This window comes from Canis aureus, chromosome 32 (assembly GCF_053574225.1).
Source record: "Canis aureus isolate CA01 chromosome 32, VMU_Caureus_v.1.0, whole genome shotgun sequence".
Classification (NCBI taxonomy): Eukaryota; Metazoa; Chordata; class Mammalia; order Carnivora; family Canidae; genus Canis; species Canis aureus.
The window spans coordinates 13,142,220-13,162,793 of NC_135642.1; the positions used below are offsets into that span (position 1 = coordinate 13,142,220).

General features: G+C 42.4%; 1 protein-coding gene across 8 annotated transcripts in view; it reads left to right on the forward strand.

The window, feature by feature from the left end:
* The window catches only part of NUSAP1 (nucleolar and spindle associated protein 1), a 77,424-nt gene that overhangs the window by 38,384 nt on the left and 18,466 nt on the right, over positions 1-20,574 (forward strand). Inside the window, exons 1-7 of one of the 8 annotated variants that reach the window (XM_077880691.1) lie at positions 49-279; positions 4,418-4,561; positions 6,064-6,132; positions 14,247-14,378; positions 15,469-15,628; positions 17,260-17,391; positions 20,051-20,152. In XM_077880691.1, coding sequence (XP_077736817.1) covers positions 14,289-14,378; positions 15,469-15,628; positions 17,260-17,391; positions 20,051-20,152 — 484 coding nt within the window. In that variant the 5' untranslated portion in view covers positions 49-279; positions 4,418-4,561; positions 6,064-6,132; positions 14,247-14,288. Of the gene's footprint in view, positions 1-28; positions 280-4,321; positions 4,349-4,417; positions 4,562-6,063; positions 6,133-14,246; positions 14,379-15,468; positions 15,629-17,259; positions 17,392-20,050; positions 20,153-20,574 lie in introns of those variants that run through there. The other 7 variants (XM_077880685.1, XM_077880686.1, XM_077880684.1 and 4 more) reach the window with 7 other exon arrangements.

Below are 20,574 nucleotides of genomic sequence, written 5' to 3' on the forward strand. Positions count from 1 at the left end.
TCTATTGGTCAGCGCCAGGAAACCCCGCCTTCACGGCATTTTTAACCAATAGCAGTGCAGTATTTTCAATTTAAACTCTCTATAAAGCTCGGTTTGGCCAACGCTCTCCGTGGCGCCCGAGTTTTGAACTGCTTTGCTGTGTGTGGGGTACCCGTCCTCTGCGTGGTCGCCTGGATGCAGCTCGCCATGGCCATACCCTCCCTTGAGGAGCTTGACTCCTTCAAGTACAGCGACCTGCAGAACTTGGCCAAGAGTCTCGGCCTCCGGGCTAACCTGAGGGTACGAAGCGGGTAACGCGCGGGGCATTAAGGGCGGCCTCTGGGAGACCTGGTGGGAAAGGACTGAACGGGAGCCCGCTCCGCCCCGGGCGGACGGAGCTAGCTGTCCCTCCAACTACGCAAAACGGAGAGGAGGCCATAGTATCCGCCTTATTTTGAGGCTGACTTTTCTGGGGGATCACATAGGCCTTGACTTAAAAAAGGTTTGTTTGGTTTGGCTTTATTAGAAGTACTCCGGAGTTAATCTAGGAAATGCAGGCTCAGGGATGCTGTGTCTAATTCAGGTTGTTAGGCGGTCGCGGAAATCATTGTCTTGGCTTTTGGAAAAATCGGAACAGCAACAATTCTGTGAATTGTAAATGAGCCCCAAACCCCTTAATACTCAATTGGAGGACCTGGAGGAAAGGATGACTTTTTTAGAGGACCACCGCGTGGAGAAGTTTTTATAACGCAGCCCTGACCTAGAATTGATCGTTATTTTGTTATTACCATTGTGCTAGTGTTCTGTTTCAGAACTGGTAAGGCCTTTGACTCCGACGCTGCAAAACGTTGAGGGGAAAATGTGGGGATGCAATTTGGAATTGGGGCCTATATGTTCTTTTTTTTTTTTTTTTTTCTGGGGCCTATATGTTCTTTAGTGGAGTTTTCCCACAGAATACTTACGGGTACTCTGGAGGTGTGCTCTGCAGGGCGTGGTATGTACACTGCGTAATGCCTAAATCAGGCATTACAAATGTTTTTAAGAGATTTTAAAAAAACTAATCAGTGCCCAGGTACCTGTTAGGGCTTATGGTAAAGGAGTGTCTTTGGAGGTAAGATTTTATTTATTCATGAGAGTCGCAGAGACCTAGGCAGAGAGAGAAGCAGGCTCCCTGTGGGGAGCCTGATGCGGGACTGGATCCCAGGACCCCCATCACCACCTGAGCCAAAGGCGGACGGTCAAGCACTGAGCTACCCAGCTGCTCCTGAGCTGTAGTTTTTTTTAATGGCATCCCCAATACTACTTCATAAACAAAGCCTTAATTCCTTTTTTTTTTTTTAATTTTTATTTATTTATGATAGTCACACACACAGAGGGAGAGAGAGGCAGAGACACAGGCAGAGGGAGAAGCAGGCTCCATGCAGGGAGCCTGATGTGGAACTCGATCCTGGGTCTCCAGGATCACGCCCTGGGCTGAAGGTGGCGCTAAACCGCTGAGCCACCCGGGCTGCCCCACTATATGCTTTTAAAGCAGTTTAATTTCAGGTACTCTCTTTGAGCACTTGTAGGCTTTCTCCTTGCACTCTGGTTGTGTATCGTGTTATCCTCTCCACTAAAAGTTAAGTTCCTTGAACAAGAATCTTATCCATGCTCCTTGGAAGGTCTTTACAACACTAAGGCAGTATATCTTATATAGGAGATGCTGAATAATTATTTTCAGCTTGTTGGCAGTGCTAGAATAATGCTCCAGACAGTGGCAAGAGAGTTACAGTGGAGGCTTCCTAAATTCAGAGCTCTGGATTACATGAAGGCCTCAATTACCGTTTGGGTTTCTGAAGAGTTACCGCAAGTAAGATCTTTTTCTTTTCTTTTTTTTAAAAAAGATTTTATTTATTTATTCATGAGAGACACAGGGAGAGAGAGAGGGGCAGAGACACAGGCAGAGGGAGAAGCAGGCTCCATGCAGGGAGCTTGACGCGGGGCTCGATCCCGGGTCTCCAGGATCACACCCTGGGCTGAAGGCGGCGCTAAACCGCTGAGATCTGCCCGTGAGATCTTTTTCTAAAAGTCCCTCTTGTAGTTCTCTTCAGGTACCTGATCTGGGTTAGCCGATTATCACCTGTTTTCATAGAGTGGAATAGTAAAATATTTCTGGTCACTATAGACCCCATTGCCTATCTAGCACACAGTACCTGGCACACAGTGGGTGTTAATAAATACTTATTGAGAGGTACTATTTCCCATGGTTGACCATATAAGGCATTATTATAAGCAACTATATAGAAAGACCCGTTTGAGACAATTGAAGAAAATTAAACTTGGACTAGTTATCAAATTAAGGTATATTTAATTTTGTTAGGTATAATAAGGTACTGTGGTTATGTCCCTCTCCTTCCCCCCCCTAACCAGCTGACCCTGCCTGTAGAAAATCCCCTAACCTTGTTGAATGGATTCAAATTTATGACCATAAATTGTAAAATGGGCATTTGATTCTCCTATGCTTCCTTGGTAGTCATTAACCTTCCTGTTTTTGAGGACAATTATTTACTATCTTCTCACCTCAAATTGGCTCCCTTTCCCCTTGATGACTTTTCCTCATAGTTTATGGAAAAATGGATACAGTCAGCTGAGCATTTGCACATCTTTCCACCATCAAACCCTCAGGCCATCCCATACCTGTCCCCTTGTACTCTACCTTTGCCTAAAGGCAGCCTTGCTGTTTGTGCTGGGGATCCTTGTTCCCACCTCTAGGGCTACATACCTGCAATTAGCTCCTCTCCCACATCAGTTTCTCCCATTCAGCTGCATGCAATCAGGCCTTAATAGCCTTTAAGAAAAATAAAAATAAAAACCTTTTCCCTGACCATTTGTCTTTCATTTACTGCTCAATTTCTTTTTTCTTTTCTACTGAAATTGCTCTTACCTAATTATTTTAGGTGCCTCACACCTAAAATAAAATCCAGACTCCTGCCAATGTAATGTGAGAAACTTTGTTTGCTCCTGATTTGGAGGGAAATTTTTAAAAAAGAAAACAGTTAAAATTTGACACAATTGAGGAAATTTGATTTGGGGCTACATATCAGAGGATATTAGGAAATTAATATTTTTCCTAGGTATGATAACACATTAGAGGTTATATAGGAGAACAGCCCCTTATTTTTAGGAGGTGTGGCTGATGTATTTAGTGGGAAAATATCGTGATGACTGGAACTTATTTTCAAAGAGATTGGCAAGAAATACATATTATATACATGAGGCAAATATGAGACCATATTAGTGATTGCTGAATCTAGGTGTGGAGGACAAGAGTGTTTATTGTACTGTTTCAGTTTTTCTGTGGACTTGACGTTTTTGTAATAAAAAGTTATTAGGAAGAAACTCACATGTTGTTGTGGCCTGTACCCCTCTACTTGACCCAGCCTCTGGTTCCTTCTGGCCTCTCTGCTCTGGTTCACCCCAGTGTTCACCATGCTCACGACACTGGCTTCTTTCTGTCCTTCAGTTCACCAGCCCACCTCAGGGCTTGATGTGCCCTCTAATGGAATGCTCTCCCCACATCTTCACCTGCTGCTTGTTCACATTTCCACTTAAAAGTCACCACATCTGAGAGGCCTTTCCTGACTCTTCTAACTCAGGTAGCAACCCAACCCAGTCCCCAGTTTAATTTTCTGGTAGCACCTGATGTCATATCCCTTATTTTTAGCTCATTTCATTAATAGGCTGTTTCCCCAGTAGCCCACCCCTGGAAGTTCCTAGAGAGTGGAAACCTTGTCTCTCTGGTTCATCACTGCCTCTGCGTTGCCTGGAACAGTATGCAGCATGATAAATGCTTGTTGAAGGGGATGAGGGAGTAGTGCTGATACTAACACCTGTACCTCCTCCTCAGCTCTCTTGAGCATCACCCCATAATATTTAACCTGTTAACATGCCCTGATTTGGCCCTGCCACAGGTACCTTGTTTCATCATTGTCACATATTTGATGAGGTTTTGTGTTATTTTAAGAAAGTGTTCTGGAAACTGTACAATGGAGAGCCTGTGATTAATAATACTGTATGGTATACGTAATGTGCAAAGATAGGTCTTATGCAAAGTGTTCTTTTTTATTTATTTATGATAGTCTCACAGAGAGAGAGAGAGGCAGAGACATAGGCAGAGGGAGAAGCAGGCTCCATGCACCGGGAGCCCGACGTGGGATTCGATCCCGAGTCTCCAGGATCGCGCCCTGGGCCAAAGGCAGGCGCTAAACCGCTGCGCCACCCAGGGATCCCTACAAAGTGTTCTTAAAACCAGAAAAAAACAAAACCCAAAGAGAGCAGAAGGAAACTATTGGTGACAAAGAAGCTTATGATTGTAATAATGGTTTTGCAGGTATACATTTACTTTCAAACACGTGAAATTGTATGTATTAAATATCTATAGCTTTTTATATGTCAACAGATGAAGTAGTTGGGGAAAAAATTATTGAAGAACCAAGAATAGCTGAATTCTGCCCTGCCAATCACCCCTTTCACAGAGAAGATCCCAAGAGAGATTCAAGGAACAACAGCAAATAGGAAATAAGCACCACTTTATTACGAGCTGGTATGGTGCCTGAGAACTTGATGTAGGGCATACTGGTAAACTGGCTGGGGGATGTGCTTCACACCTGTCCCCTAAAGCCCAAACCAAATTTGGATCTCTGCCCCTCTCCTGGACACATGGCCTGTAATAAATGGTATGAGATGTGGTGGCTGGACCCACATTGCAAAGAAAATATCTGGTTCTCAGCTGCATGGCTGAGTGGAAGAGGAGGAAAAGACAACCCAACCAATATGCTTGACTTTTTAAAAGCACAAGAAAATATAATCAATCAGATTAGTATATCTCTTTCAGAAAGGGAAGGTTTCTTGTGGTAGGAAGAGAAACTAGGGGTCCCTTTGCTCCAGGGACCTGTAACCATCCTCCTCCCAAGCCTGTCTGTGTTTGGCATTCCCCATCTGAGAGACCCCCAGCATGTTCCATCAGGTGTCCAAGCCAGAAACCTGGGTGTAATAAAGTCTCATTACTCCTCAACCCCTATGTTCATACTGATTTTACTTCCTTTTTTTTTTTTTTTTAAATTTTTTTTTAATTTTTTAATTTATGATAGAGAGAGAGAGAGGCAGAGACACAGGCAGAGGGAGAAGCAGGCTCCATGCACCGGGAGCCCGACGTGGGATTCGATCCTGGGTCTCCAGGACCGTGCCCCGGGCCAAAGGCAGGCGCCAAACCTCTGCGCCACCCAGGGATCCCCTGATTTTACTTCCTAAAAAGGTTTCTAATATGTCCATAATTGCCTTAGCCCAGGCTCCAGCTCAGGCCACGGTCCTTTCTGGTTTCCTTATAACAGCCTCCCAGCTGCTCTCCTGACTTCTGTCTTTCTGCCATCAAATGCATCTGGCACATTGTACAGCTAGAGTACTGCAAAATTGGTCCCCCTGCTGCACTGCTATAGACTCTTCAGACACTGCCTTTTGCTCTGAGGGTTCCTACTCTCACAGGCTTACAAGGCCTGGCAGGATTGGCCCCCGCCCCCTTTTACAGTGTCTTCTCTCCCTTTCCCTTAACCATTCCATGTTCCAGCCACACTGAACTTGAGTTCCCCAATCTCCACCCTCCTTCTTGCCTTCCCGTGCCATATCTTTACCTCGTCCCTCTGGCCACTGCTGTCGTGTTCATCCTTCAGACCTCAGCAACTACAGACATTGTGCCTTCATCTTAGAACTGGCATGTCCAGTTACCTGATGACGTCTATCCCGCCAGCCCAGACCTTGGCAGCTGAGCCTATCTGTGTTCCTGCACCACAGTCTGGGCCTCCTCATACTGTCTCTCAGCTCTCAGTCGTCATGGCTCTTTCCCTGCCTGACTTCCCCATTTGCCTGTGAAATCTGTGTGGGGCCAGTTCTGTCTTGGTCGTCCCTCTGTTCCCAGAGCCTGCCCAGAGGACACTGGAGGAATATAAGAACAGGAAAATAATTATCCTCAAAAACAGGAAAGTTAATAATGTATCTGTTTTGGTTACTTGATTTCTGGCCCTACTGATACAGTCTTTAACTCTCCTGCAGGCAGACAAGTTGTTAAAAGCCTTGAAAGCCTACCTTAAAGACGAAGCAAAAAAAGAAAATGAGAGTCAGGTAAGTAAGATTTTTTTTTTTAAATCACCTATTACTACAGCAACTATATTTAAATAATGAGTGGTAAAGACAACTAGTGTAAAAAAAATAAAAAATAAAAAAAGACAACTAGTGAAACTCAAGACATGCTGTTTATCCCCAAAGAGATCATTATTGGTAATAAATCCTTTCATAATAACTATTTGTTATAGAGCAACTGCCTAGTAGTGAGTAACGTGTTGAATAAGATGTTCTCATAAAAATGCAAAGGCTAATTAATTACTAGTTGCCAAACATTACAAGAGCTAGCTTGGTGTGAGCAAGGAAGGAACAGGATTTGAAGCCCAAAAATCCAGGTTAAGTAGCTGTTGTCATTTCTTTTTATGTGATCTTGGAAAACTCAAATGCCTTAATGCTTAGTTTCCTATTGTTTAAAATGGACACAACATCTGCTTTGCTAAATTGAATGTTAAGAAAAATCAAATGGAAAAAAAAAAAAGAAATCAAATGATATAGGGCCTGTGAAAGTGGCTTGTGGTGAACTGTAAACCAGAATAATAGGGGAGGAAGTTGTCATCACTGCCTCAGACCGAAGGTTTTTGACAGGCCTGACGTATTCCGTGGGTGCAGTGTTAGGGCCAGGATTCTAAACTTAAAATAGAGGAAAATCCAGAAAGATCTTAAGCCCTAGGCTTTGAAAAGCATCCATTATCTATCTGGAAATGAAGGTAAAGATAAACATGAATTAAAAATCTAGCCAATGGCCTCCCTCATCCCCCTCCCTGTCTTTACTACTTCTATAACCATATTCCAAGTTATAAACATTTAAAATTATTAATACTCAGATTTGTTTTGGGTCATCTGGGTAGTTCAGTTGGTTATGCATCCAACTTTTGATCTCAGCTCAGGTCTTGATCTCAGGGTCATGTGTTCAAGCCCCGCATTGGGCTTCATGCTGGGTATGGAGTCTACTTATAAAATATACATAAATTTTTTAAAATGTAAGGCAAAATTTATTTTGGTTCCAGGTTTAATTAACCTAAAATAACAAAAAAGGATTAATTTTGAATTCTAGCTTTAAGAATTTACATCAACTAGATCTCAATCTGTCTATATATAGAGAAATATATATATATATATATATATAATTCTTTTAATAAGGATACATGATTAGAGCCATTTGAAATCAAGATTTTAGTTTGGATGGTAGTTAATAGACTAAAATTAGTGTATTTCGAATTCATCTTAAAGGCCATTTTTTTTTTTTTTAAGATTTTATTTATTTATTCATGAGAGACACAGAGAATGATAGGCAGAGACACAGGCAGAGGGAGAAGCAGGCTCCCCAAAAGGAGCCCGATGCAGGACTAAATCCTGGATCCCAGCATCATGCCCTGAGCCGAAGGCAGACACCCAAATGCTGAGCCACCCAGGCATCCCAGGGCTGTTCCATTTTGAAAAAATGAAAAATAAAAGCATGATGATAGTCCAAATTCAGTCAGATAAAGAGTTCCTAAGTGTTGAATCTATCAACAGTGAGCTTAGGGCACCTGGATGGTGAAACCTGTTAAGCGGCTGCCTTCAGCTCAGATCATGATCCTAGGGTCCTGGGATCAAGCACCATATCAGGTTCCCTCCTCAGCCTGGGGTCTGCTTTTCCCTCTCCCTCTCTACGCCATCCTACCTCCCCTCATCCCACACCCCACTTGTGCGCTCTCGCTTGCAAGTTCTCTTTCTCTCAAAAAACATCTTAAATAAATCTTTAGGCTGACTTATTTTTAGGGAAAACATGTACATAAGCAGTTACAGGAGGCGGGGTGGAGAGCAAGAAAGAATTCTCAGCAGACTCCCCACTGATCAGAGAGCTGGTGGCATGGCTCAATCTCAGGACCCCCAAGATCATGACCAGAGCTGAAATCAGGAGCCACCATTCAAAGGACTGAACCACCCACACACCCCTCAATAATGAGCTTAGATTGGTAGGAAGACCTGACACAGAGTTTATTAATCTAAGGCTACAGAAGGAGTCAACACAGTCCAAGTACATAGCAAAGAGATCATTGATGTTGCCAAGAATTGACAGATGTGCAAACTTCCAGACTTCTACATCTGAGTGAGTGGGACATCGTATCTTATGGAATCTTTGTTCTTGCACTGTAGGTCAGCCTTAGTTATATGAGTTGGAGTAGTTTTGTATGTGGGTCAGTCTGGCTGTGTGCCAAGGACTCCCTTGCTCTAACCAGGTGGGCCTTGTCAGAATTGGAGTTAGACAAGTCTATTAGAGGAACATCATGGTGCATTAAGGATTGAACACCACCTCGTTGATCTGGGTCAGCCTCCCACACATCAGTGTGTTTAAGATGCATGGGATTAAAACAAGCGATCTCCAGGGTTGTGCTAACAGACTTGTCCTGCACTCTGCTAATATGGAGTCCCTGCAGGAAGGCTAAATAAGTACTTTATTTTATTTTTTCTTAAAGATTTTTATTTATTTATTAGACAGAGGGAGAAGCAGGGCTCCATGCAGGGAGCTCGACATGGGACTCGATCCTGGGACTCCAGGATCACGCCCCAGGCTAAAGATGGCGCTAAACCGCTAAGCCACCGAGGCTGCCCTAAATAAGTACTTTGAAAGTGTCTCTCGGGACCCCTGGGTGGTGCAGCGGTTTGGCGCCTGCCTTTGGCCCAGGGCGCAATCCTGGAGACTCGGGATCGAATCCCACGTCGGGCTCCCGGTGCATGGAGCCTGCTTCTCCCTCTGCCTATGTCTCTGCGCCTCTCTCTCTCTCTCTCTGTGTGACTATCATAAATAAAAATTAAAATTAAAAAAAAATAAAATAAAAGTGTCTCTATATTCCAACAATACCTGTAACCCAAAGATGTCACTTCTATAGTGGAAGCAGTTTTTTTCTTCCATATGGCTATCCAGGGAGTTGGGAAGTGGGATCCAGATAGCATCTTTCTACTCTCATGTATCCCACCTTTGAATTTGTTTACCTGTTTTCACCTTTCATTTGCTGACCTTCTTTGGGGTGAATTGACGGGTACATCTAGATGTCCTTTACCACCCTTGTCTCCTTGTTCCTTAGCTCCTGTAACTTTTTTTTTTTTATGTGGGACTCAATCCCAGGACCCTGGGATCACTACCTGAGCTGAAGGCAGACCCTCAATCACTGAGCCACTCAGGTGCCCTAAGCTCCTGTAACTTTCCTTGCCAGTCTTCATCCTGGACTTTATATCACTTAGAACTATTTCACTTCTGTAACATACAGAAGTCTAAATATGCCATTCTCTAAGCCTCCTTATTGACTTCCAACACATACATTTTATATTTATATTGTGGTTCTCATTGCAGGATATATGAGAGAATCATTTGGGGAGCTTTTTACAAATGGTTATATATATATAGGCCTTATCAAGCCCCAAGCCAACTAAATCAGCTCTCAGAGGATGGGGTCTAGGCACCACAGTGCAATGAAGTGAAAAATCAGTATACAAAGCACTCTACCCACCACTTCCATGTGAGAGTGCCAGGTGTCAATACTGTTTAAAATACTGGAAGGTTTCTCTGTAAGGAATTTCAATACTATCAAGCTAAGGCCTGTCTTCTGGCATTCAAGGATTCCCTTGCATAACAGCCTCCTCCTCACCTAAGGACCTTAGTAGATCTGACCCCACCAGATAAGGCCCTCCCACACATCCAAGCCCCTAAGGAGGTTTTTCTTGTTTTGAAATAGGGTAGACAGCCAACAGCAAACATTTGAGGGGAAGCCTGCAGTGTGAGAGAGCTTAAGATAAATAAAAAGATGACCCTAAAGGAGACCCAGATGACTCAGAAAACAAAAGCTTTAAAAAAAAAGCCTCAAGAACTTTAATGATTTATAAACTGGAATCAAGCTACACAGACAAGGCACAGATGATTCAATTAAGGTTATATAACAAGCTATTAATGTTAACGACTTGAGAATAGATGATAGACATTGAGCAAGAAAAGACAAGAGGTAAAAAAGTAGAAGGATTCTGTATTTGGATCTTACAGGATGTTTTATGTAGCTGTGGGACGAGATTTAAAGTTTTCAGAGTCTTTAAAGCAGCAAAGGTAGCTAATAGAGTGAAGTGGTGTGGTGCTCTCAGGAAGAAGATGGGAGAGGAGACTGGGACCAGTGAGCTAAGCTGTAGCCCATGATAGGCACTACAAATGGCTACTGCAAATACAAATGAGTGCCCCCCCCCGCCCCCCCAACAAACTGCACGTGCTGCATAAGCAACCACCTGCAGCGAAGCCCTGGAAATGGGAGGCCAGGGCAGAGGCAGCGGCTTTCCATTATAATCTCTTCAGTACTTCATAATTTTTTTTAGCCACATGTGTATAATATTAGTCTATTTCAAAAAATTAAAATTCATGTATAAAAACAAAAACACCAAAAGCAAACCAAGCCTCGCCTATTTTTTTTCCCTAGTGCTTCCATAGTTTTTTTACATTTAAGTCTTTTACCCATCCAGATTGCATTTTGGTGTGGACAAAAAAGGATCAAGGTTCATTTCCCTCCCCCCACCAAAAAGATAAAAAGCATAGTTTTCTCTGCATCAAATGTTGAATCATGAATCTAGTCTTCCCCCATTAATATGAAGGACAACTGTTATCAAACGATGAGTTCTTATATAAATAAGTCTGTGTGGGATATTCTGGTACTTGTACCATACTGTTCTGATAATGTAGCTCTTTTAGTGTATGGTTGTACAGGTGTCAGTCTCACTAACTCCCTTATTTTGGCTTTGGATGAGTTAGACTCCAAGCCTCAGTTTCCCCTTCTGTGAACTGAGAATAAGGTTAGTACCTATCTCATAGTCTTTGAGGAATAAATGAGATAACTCATGTGAATGTGTACCCCAATATTACAAGGTGTGATGTTAGTTGTAATTATTAGAGCACGGTGTCTATTCAAAAAAATTAATGCTAATTTGCTTATTTACTCACACTAAGAAAACTTTGAATGCTTTCTTAGCCTAATTTTTAAGCTGGGGTTGTTTTGGTTTTTTTTTAATTCATTTTTATTTTTATTTTCTTGGTCTTCATTTCAATTGTTTACATTTTTGCAAAAGCACCAGAGAACACCAAGGTTACTTTCAAAATGCTGGGCAGTTTTGTTTTGTGTGAAACTAATTATAGTTCTTGTTTCTATTGTTTTTATTTTTTTATTTTTTTTTCTATTGTTTTTAAAAGGCGTTCTTCTGAAAATGGTGTTCAGCATACTTTAGGCAAATGTCCCTGTCCTTCTGTAGGAGAGCACTACTGACCCATCTGGTTTGATTCACAGTTCTTAACAGTGCTTCTTCCTGAGACGTCAACAAGAAATGCGCATCAGGTGTTCTTGTAAAGACCCAAACCTCCAAAAAAAAAAAAAAAAAATCTGCTTCATCTCTTGGGATTTGATTTTTTTTGAAATTAGACACCCTCTGGACTAAATTTAAATAGGAAAAAAAAGTTCAGATTCTATGAATCTAGATTTATCTGGTGTACACCCCTTAGTGGCCAGGAGGACACAATTTTCACAGCACAGCCAAGATATTCCAGCAGGGTCTGAGTGAATGAGGCTGTGAGGTCTTGCCAAACAACAGAAAGCTAATCCTGTCTTTGAGCAGTTAGGGCTACTGAAACCTGTTGGGGGAAGTTTGCAATCCCTCCCTCCACAGTCTTTAATATGTAGGTTGTATTAAATATCACTCCCCAGTCCTGCCTTCACTACAGGAAAAAAGTTATGCTACTAATTATATTCAACTCTTCCTTTCTAAAAACCCTGAAACCACATGACATTACAGACTTAATTGCAAAGTACATGAGCTGCTAATATCTATTGGTAGCATATAAACAGTATATATAGCTAGTATCTATTATAAATTCTCTATGTAACATTCAGTTCTGAATAAATAAATAAACACAACTGTATTAGCAGGTTGGGATCTGAATATATTTAAATAATTACCAGGAGGCAGAGACTCTTTATGCCTACCAAAATAGCCATGTTTTCTTTTTTTTGCTTAAATTAGTGGAACCCATATATTTAGCCTAGACTATAGCTGCTTAACCAAAAGACTACATTTCTCAGGCTCTCTTGCCTGTGAGGTTGTGTGACTAAGGCCTGGCCAATGAAATATAGGAAGTGTTGAGTGAGACTTCCCCGAAGTCTCCTTAAAAGGAAAAAAAGGGCTACATCCTCCTAATGATAGGGGAATAAAGCCTGGGATTTGGATGACTTGGTCAGGTACCCCGATGGTCGGCCTCCAGACTTCTGTGCAAGAAAGAATGAAACTTCTATCTTGTTTAAACTACTGATATTTTAGGATTTGAATTGCATGCCACTATATTAAAATCTAAGAAATGCACAAAAATCTTCACATCCTGCTGTACTGTGGTAGCCCTGTCCTAAGTGTTTCTCTCCATCCTACTTATGATCTTTTTGGTGAACTTGGTCTCCCTGGAGCCTCCGTTTTCCCCTGTCACATTTAGTCACATACTCCCCTGGTTTCCAGGGACCGGTAACATCTTCAAACTCCTGAACTTAAAACTGAGCTCCTTGTCCCAGATCAATGGTTATTTTAGGGCAGGAAATGAGAATTCATCCATGGATAGACAGCTTTGGCATAAATTGCTTTTCTGTTCCCTGCCCTCCTGGAACCACTGAGATGGTAGAACAGAACAGTGGGGCTACAATTTTCCAGAACTGAAAGAGGTAGGGGGCTAATTTAAAGCAAGAATCTTCTGCAATTGGAAGACAACATATAGGCTACTGAGATGAGAGAAGGACATAAGTTTTTGGAAGTTTAGACAGTGGAAGTTTCTACTTCCTGGGTGGGGTCCTTGTTGGAGAGATTGCCTAGAATATTGTCCGATTTAAGCAACCCTACAATGCTGTAGGGAGAACAGCCCTCCAGACCTAGCTTGCTGCAGAGCCAACATAGAAGCCTTTCTCCATGTCCCGGGCAGCTTGCCACCATGCTCCCCTGGACCATAAGAGCTGGACCACAGCGGCATAGAGGCCCAGGGAAGAGGCCATGGCCATGATGAGCACTGGATAGAAGAGAATGAGGCAAGGGCAACATGAGATCTTGTGCCAGAAGGTCCTCTCCTCGTTATACACAAGGAAGATGTTGTACCAGGTGATCGTGCCATAGTAGAAAGAGACAACAACAAAAATAAATAAATAGATAAGAAAGGAAAGAAAGAAAGACAACAAAAGAGAGAATAAAGACCACAGGCAGACCGACCAGCGTCCAGAGGACCAAACAGGGCCCACGGTCTCCTCCCATTTGGCAGGCCTTTATGTCTTCAGGTGTTATCTCCCTTGATGACCCTTGAGGCTTGGTCAATTCTTGCAGCTCCTTCTCTGTCAGTGTGACGTGGATGTCCACCATCTGGCCCTTTTTCTTTCCTCGTATGATGGTGCCAGTTAATGTGACATAGCAACTGTCCACGGGCATGTTCCATATGTCATCATCCGTAGGATAGTCTAGAAAATCATCTGCCTCCTCTTCATCAGGCTGGTCTCCACCTTCTAGTTCCCCAGGCTCCTCCAGTTTCTCATTTTCTGACCAGGAGATGATGATAGATTTTGGGCGGGACTCTTTCCTGCAACCCATTGTGGATTCCCCATCCAGGGCCAGGGCAGCAGCCACGGCCTTCCTGAGAGAGCCCTGTTGGGGGGCTTGGGAGCTGGCCCTGGCCTTCTACTCATCCAGCTCTTCCATCTTAGTCCTCAGGTCTAGTTATTCCGTGGGAGGTGTCTGACTTGCTTGAGCAAACTCACGATTCACACATCAGAGCTTCTTCCTGGATGGGGCTATGCATGCCAGGGACAAAGTCTGGCACAGGACCCAGACCAAGTCAAGCAAGCAGCCACCACCGGGGAGCCGCCATCCACTGGGAGGATGCGAACCTGCCACTAAGCTGGGATTGTTAAATGAGATTGCTTCTTCTCAAACCCTCTAAAATTCTTCTTCAGGCCTATAATTTAGTACAAGACAGTTTTAAAATTACCTTTTGTAAAATACGGTTTATATTTAGTTTAAATTCTGATTCTTCCTGCACATTATAACTCTAAAAATAGGACATGGAAGATTAATGTCTTTCTTTTTAGAATGGAACTCAAACTTCTGCATCCTCCTGGGATGAGACTGAGATGCAGATGAGCAGCCAGGAACAAGCTAAGAGGGAGCCGGTTGGCCACATCACCAAAACAAGGAGAAGGTGCAAGAACCCTGACTCCCAGGTGAATGGACGTGTACCAATCTTGACCACCACCTGTGCCAAAATTGGTATATTCTTAGGAAACTTTCGATCTGAATTTCTTTGGTATCAAATGGTTGTAAACTGTGTGCTCCATGAAAGCACAGACCCGAGGCCACACTGGTCATCCTCACACCCTGGGTGCTAACTCTTGGAAACACTCACTAAGGATTAAGCACAAGTTCAATATTGGTCAAATAAATATGAAAATGAATTAAACACTCACTTAAGTAAGGGATAATAAGAAGGAAAGAGAAACCAGTATCAGTAAGGTTTTTTTTTTTCTTTTCAACCTGGCCTTTGATCTAGTGCTCACTCTTCATTGGTCATTCAGCAGAATGGTCATAGGATTAGCCAGGCACTTCCCTCATTACTACTTTTTTAATTCAGGAGAGGCAGAGACATAGGCAGAGGGAGAAGCAGGCTGCATGCAGGGAGCCCCATGTGGGACTCGATCCGAGGACGCGGGATCACAACCTGAGCCGAAGGCAGATACTAAACCACTGAGCCACCCAGGTGTCCACCACCCCTCCAGTTACTTTGAGAGGACTCTGATTTTATTCTTTTTTATCCTCTCATCCAAATGTAACTTTACAAAACACAGTCCTAATTTTTTTTTAAAGATTTTATTTATTCATGAGAGAGACAGAGAGAGAGAGGCAGACACACAGGCAGAGGCAGAAGCAGGCTCCATCCAGGGAGCCTGATGTGGGACTTGTCTCCCTCCCAGGTCTCCAGGATCACACCCTGGGCTGAAGGCAACGCTAAACCACTGAGTCACGTGGGCTGCCCCCTGCCCCCCCGTTTTTTTAAGATTCACAGTCCTAATTTTTATTTTCTAGTTCCCTATAATCCATTGGCTGTTAGACTATCCATTTAGACTGATAATTTCTCATCTCTCAGAGAGCTGTTTTGCCATTTATGCTTTTCAGTGGTCCTAGTATGTCCTATTCCCAAATCTGCCACTCAGAAATCTACTTCTCCTACTTCCTTTAGCCCCTTGTCAATTTGGGTGCTTATCTTTGGAAGGCAGTGGTGACTTTTTATCATTTATTCCCTTTTAACATTTGTAGCAGGATCATTCAGAGATAAAAATAAGTGATCACACTGACTTCCAGGATCCAGAGAAGCAGGAAAACCAGGATCTCAGAACTGTTGGAGAAGTTCCTTCACCACTAGATGAGAACCAAGGAGAGGAGAATGCAGTTTCCACAGGAAAAAGAAGAATAAATGGTATGCCAAATAAGTAAAAACAAAACCCTGATATTCCTAGGGGACCCATGTGTGTTCATTTCCTAGGACTACCATAACAAACGAGAAGCTTTTTCTTGAAGTCCTATTACTGTTTCTTACACTTAATATTTCAACATACAGGGATCCCTGGGTGGCGCAGCGGTTTAGCGCCTGCCTGCCTTTGACCTAGGGCGCGATCCTGGAGACCGGGGATCGAATCCCACGTCGGGGTCCTGGTGCATGGAGCCTGCTTCTCCCTCTGCCTGTGTCTCTGCCTCTCTCTCTCTCTCTCTCTCTCTCTTTCTCTCTCTATCATAAATAAATGAAAATTTAAAAAGTGAGAGTCATAACAGTTTAAAAAAAAAATTTCAACATACCTTTCTGAGGAACACAGTTCAACCCATAACACCATGCTTTAGAACTCCTAAGTGTTCTGCGATGAAAGCGAAAGTTTAAACCAGATACAGTAGACCATCAAGTCATCTTTAGTACTGTTGTGGATAAAAACAGAGTAAGATTGGCAGCTGGAAAGTTCAGGGAAGTTGATCTCTAGTCTGACAAAATGAGGGCTCTGCTCATCACCATTAGCTCTTTCTGGCCTACTCCAGACCCAGATACCCAAAGCTGATGGTCTTCTCAACAAAGACCGTTAAAAGGGGGCTGCAAAGTCTACCTTCCCAGTAGAGTTGCCTCTTTTATTATGATAAACGTATACTTAGTCTCTAACTTTCTAAAAACTTATCCCCTAAAGTTTATCAACTAAAAGTTTGTTTCAATGAGACCAGAAAACTTCAGTTCCCCCAGACCTAACAGGATTTGACGCTTTATGATTTCGTTCCTTGGGAACCCTGTCAACTCCCACAGTGTCTCTGTGTCCATTTTTCCCCAGCAACCGTGTCTGCGCACCTGAGGCAGAGCCTGAGGGGTGGAGATGACCCACTTCCATGGCCACCGTGCAGTTATTGCACAGAATTTCTAATGCTGAGCCTTCCCTTCTTCCCTAGAATTTTGAATGTCTTACTAAATATAGAAAGTTACCAGAGGTAGAGTGTCTGATACTGAGCCTGCAAGCCTTCAATTTTTAATAAACACCCTGGGGAATTTTGATGCATATTCCTCATAAGCCCATTTTAAACTCATGATTTACAGCAAGATAGAAATGACAAAGAGTCAGAAGTGGCGGTGGAAATACTGGTATCTGCTATTCCGCCAATTGTCTTGTCAGGGAGACTTAGCTGCAGGGCCCGGGTTCAAGGGCATGGAGAAACAAGCATGGACATGTTAAGTTCATGTAATGAAACACAGGCTGTTTGAAGAGCAAAAAATAGGATCACATCGTTTCTGGTGAGAGGTCTTTTTTAAACTTATTTTGACATAATTTCAGACTTAAAGTTGCAAGAATAGTACCAAGTGTTGCTATGTTCTTGATGTCTGAAATGTTAATGTTTTTGCCACATTTACTTTGGCCCTTCTCTATTTATATTTATATACATATATGCATCCATACAGGTATTGTATACGTTTTGTTCCCTGAGAGTAAGTTGCAGAAATGTGCCCCTTAACCCTAAATACTTCAGTGTTTGTTTTTGTTTTGTTTTACAATTTTATTTATTTATTCATGGGAAGTACAGAGAGAGAAAGGCGGAGATACAGGCAGAGGGAGAAGCAGGCTTCCTGCAAGGAGCCCAATGTGGGACTCGATTCCGGAACCCTGGGATCACCTCCTGCGCCGAAGGCAGACACTCAACCGCTGAGCCATCCAGGTGCCCCTCAGTGTTTGTTTCTTAAAACAAAGTATGTTAGGGTCAGCTGCATGGCTGGCTCAGTTGGTAGAGCATGCAACTCTTGATCTCCGGGTTGAGAGTTCAAGCTCAATGTGGGACGTAGAGCTTAAAATAAAACAAACAAAAATAGACCCACAAGACTTTTTGTTTGTTTGTTTTTAAGAGTTTATTTATTTATTCATGAGAGACACAGGCAGGAGAGGCAGACTCCCCGCAGGGAGCCCCATGTGGGACTTGATCCCGATCCCGGTGCCCCAAGACCACTCCCTGAGCCAAAGGTGACACTCAACCGCTAAGCCACCCAGGCGTCCCAACCCACAAGACTTTCTCACAAATATATGGGATACAGAATACAAAATCTCATTGGTATGGATTCATATTCCACATTGCAACTAACCTTTAAGAAACTACCACTTGTCAAGTGGTACTTAACATAGTATCAGAAGAATATGCAGTTACTTGAAAAGGCTTAGCATTACAGTACTCTCCCTCAACTACCTGTTTGTAGCAAGATTTGTTTTCATCTATACTTCTATATCATAACATACTGTATGCAGAAGCAAATAACAGAATCCAGCTATCAGACATTAAGTAAATTGTGAAAATATCTCCTCACTATTTTTGTTTTAAACATCTTAGCCATTTTTCATAAATTTATTAAACATACAAGAACATTGTTTTTTAGTATATCAGATTTTTTTAATGTTTTGATTGTAATATCTAATGGCCCATACTGATAAATAGAATGTAAACAAAAATGGGGGGAGGGTCCTCCATAATTTTTAAGAATATGAGACTAGAAGTGTGAGAATTGCTAAATGGTTCTATATATGACCTTATTTAGGTTTCATGATTTATTCTAGTCATGGCCATTAAAGCAAAGGAAAATCTTGGCACTTGGATTTCATCCTGCTGTCTCTTTAGTCTACTATAGCCTGGAGTAGTTTACTCTAACTTCAGTCTTCCTTTGTCTTTGAGGATGTTTCCCTTTCTGTGTGTGTGTGTTTGTTTGTTTTAAGATTTTTATTTATTTATTCATAGAGACAGAGAGAGAGGCAGAGACACAGGCAGAGGGAGAAGCAGGCCCCATGCAGAGAGCCTGACATGGGACTGGATCCAGGGTCTCCAGGATCACACCCTGGCCTGCAGGCGGCGCTAAACCGCTGCGCCACTGGGGCTGCCCTGTGTGTGTGTTTTTTGTTTGTTTGTTTTTTGTTTAGACCTTTACATTTTTTAACACAGGCCAGTTTTAGGGGTGTCTCTGCCTTGGTTTGTCTAATATGTGCTGAGGGTTAGATTTAGATCATGCACTTTTGGCAGAAATTCCACAGAGTGATTGTCAGTCATTGCCTCCAGAAGGCACAAGTCGTGGCTTGTTAGCAGCTTATCACTCTGCTGAGTTGCTTCTTTGTGAAGTTGTTTTTTTCTCAATTTTCTATTCCATTCCAAATACCCTGTTTTGCATGAAACTTTACCTTTCTGGTTTTAGAGCCAAGGTCTAAGCAGAAGCTCCAGCCCTTCCTGCTCTATCCAGTTATTCTTTTATGTTTTATGGATGCATTGGGAAACCTTCAGTATGAATGACATCTTTATAAGTAATATTTCTTGAAAACCCACTTGGATTTTTTTTTTAAGATTTTATTTATTTATTCATAGAGACAGAGAATGAGAGGCAGAGACACAGGCAAAGGGAGAAGCAGGCTCCATGCAGAGAGCCCGACGTGGGACTCGATCCAGGGTCTCCAGGATCACACCCTGGGCTGCAGGCAGCGCTAAACCGCTGCACCACCGGGGCTGCCCTTAAAGATTTTTATTTATTTATTTATTTATTTGAGAGAGTGAGAGAGAGCATGAGCAGGGAGAAGACTGAGAAGCAGGCTCCCTGCCAAGCAGGGAGGCTGATGTGGGGCTTGATGCCAGGACCCTGGGATCATGACCTGAACTGAAGGCAGACATCTAACTGACTAAACCACCCAGGTACTGCACCCACTTTGATATTTTTAAGTAAATTGCCTCAAGTTGAAAAAGATACCAAAATATGGTTGTGAGGAAGAATAGCCAATACATAACACCATGATTTTAGCTGGATTTAAAGAATAAAAACAAGTATGGAAGTGGAGGACCTGAGGAAATATGCCAAAATGCTAATAGTAAGGATGTTTCTTAGGTTGGTGGCATTGTGGAATCTTTTTTTTTTTTTTTTTAAGATTTTATTTTTAAATAATCTCTCTCCCTAACTTGGGTCTCAGATCAAGAGTCACATGCTCTACCATTTGAAAAAGTGTTCTTCCATTTCTCGTATATTTACGTAACTTCTAGACAGGAAGCATAAAATTTCTGCCTACTTGAAGCATATGATCTATGTGGTGATACTGTAACTCATTCTTTGTGCTCATTTTTTCTATCACCTTGGCAGACTCCATCACATGAAAATGCCCTCATGTTAACTTCTAGACCTTCTTTTTTTAAGTTTTATTTCAGTCATCTCTACACCCACTGTGGAACTTGAACTCATGACCCTGAGACGAAGAGTTGTATACTCCGACTGAACCAGCTGGGCACCCCCAACTTCTATATGTTTCTTAATAGGGAGAACTTGTTGCAAAATCTTTGATTAGTTCTGTATCTTTGGATTCAGGTAATGAAGATTCAAAGGTACCTGCAGAAAGAAAGAAGCATCTCTACGCAGATGGGTTTTCCAAACCTGGAAAAAGTAAAAGAACTATAAGTGCTACTCCAAGTAAGTTTTACACACAAACAAAAAAATAGTTGGCTGCTTAAGCTAATGCCAAATAGGCCGTGCACAAGAATAGCTAAAAGCTTGAATGCACTAACTGGGCCTTGCATCTTCATTCTCTCACTAGCTCTGAGACCACGGGCATCTTATCCTCAATCAGCCTGCTTCCTCAGTTTACAGTGGGAGTGGGTATACTACCTATTTCATTAGGTCGATACAGACATACCTGATGTTGCACCTTCAGTTCCAGATCACTGCAATAAAGCGATTACTGCAGAAAAGTCAGTCAAATGAATTTGTTTCCTCAGTGCATGTGAAAGTTGTGTTTGACACCATGCTGTAAGTCTGTTAAGTGTGTGATTTTGTTCAAAAAACAATGCACATATCTTAATTAAAAAGTAAGTTATTAAATAAATAAATAAATA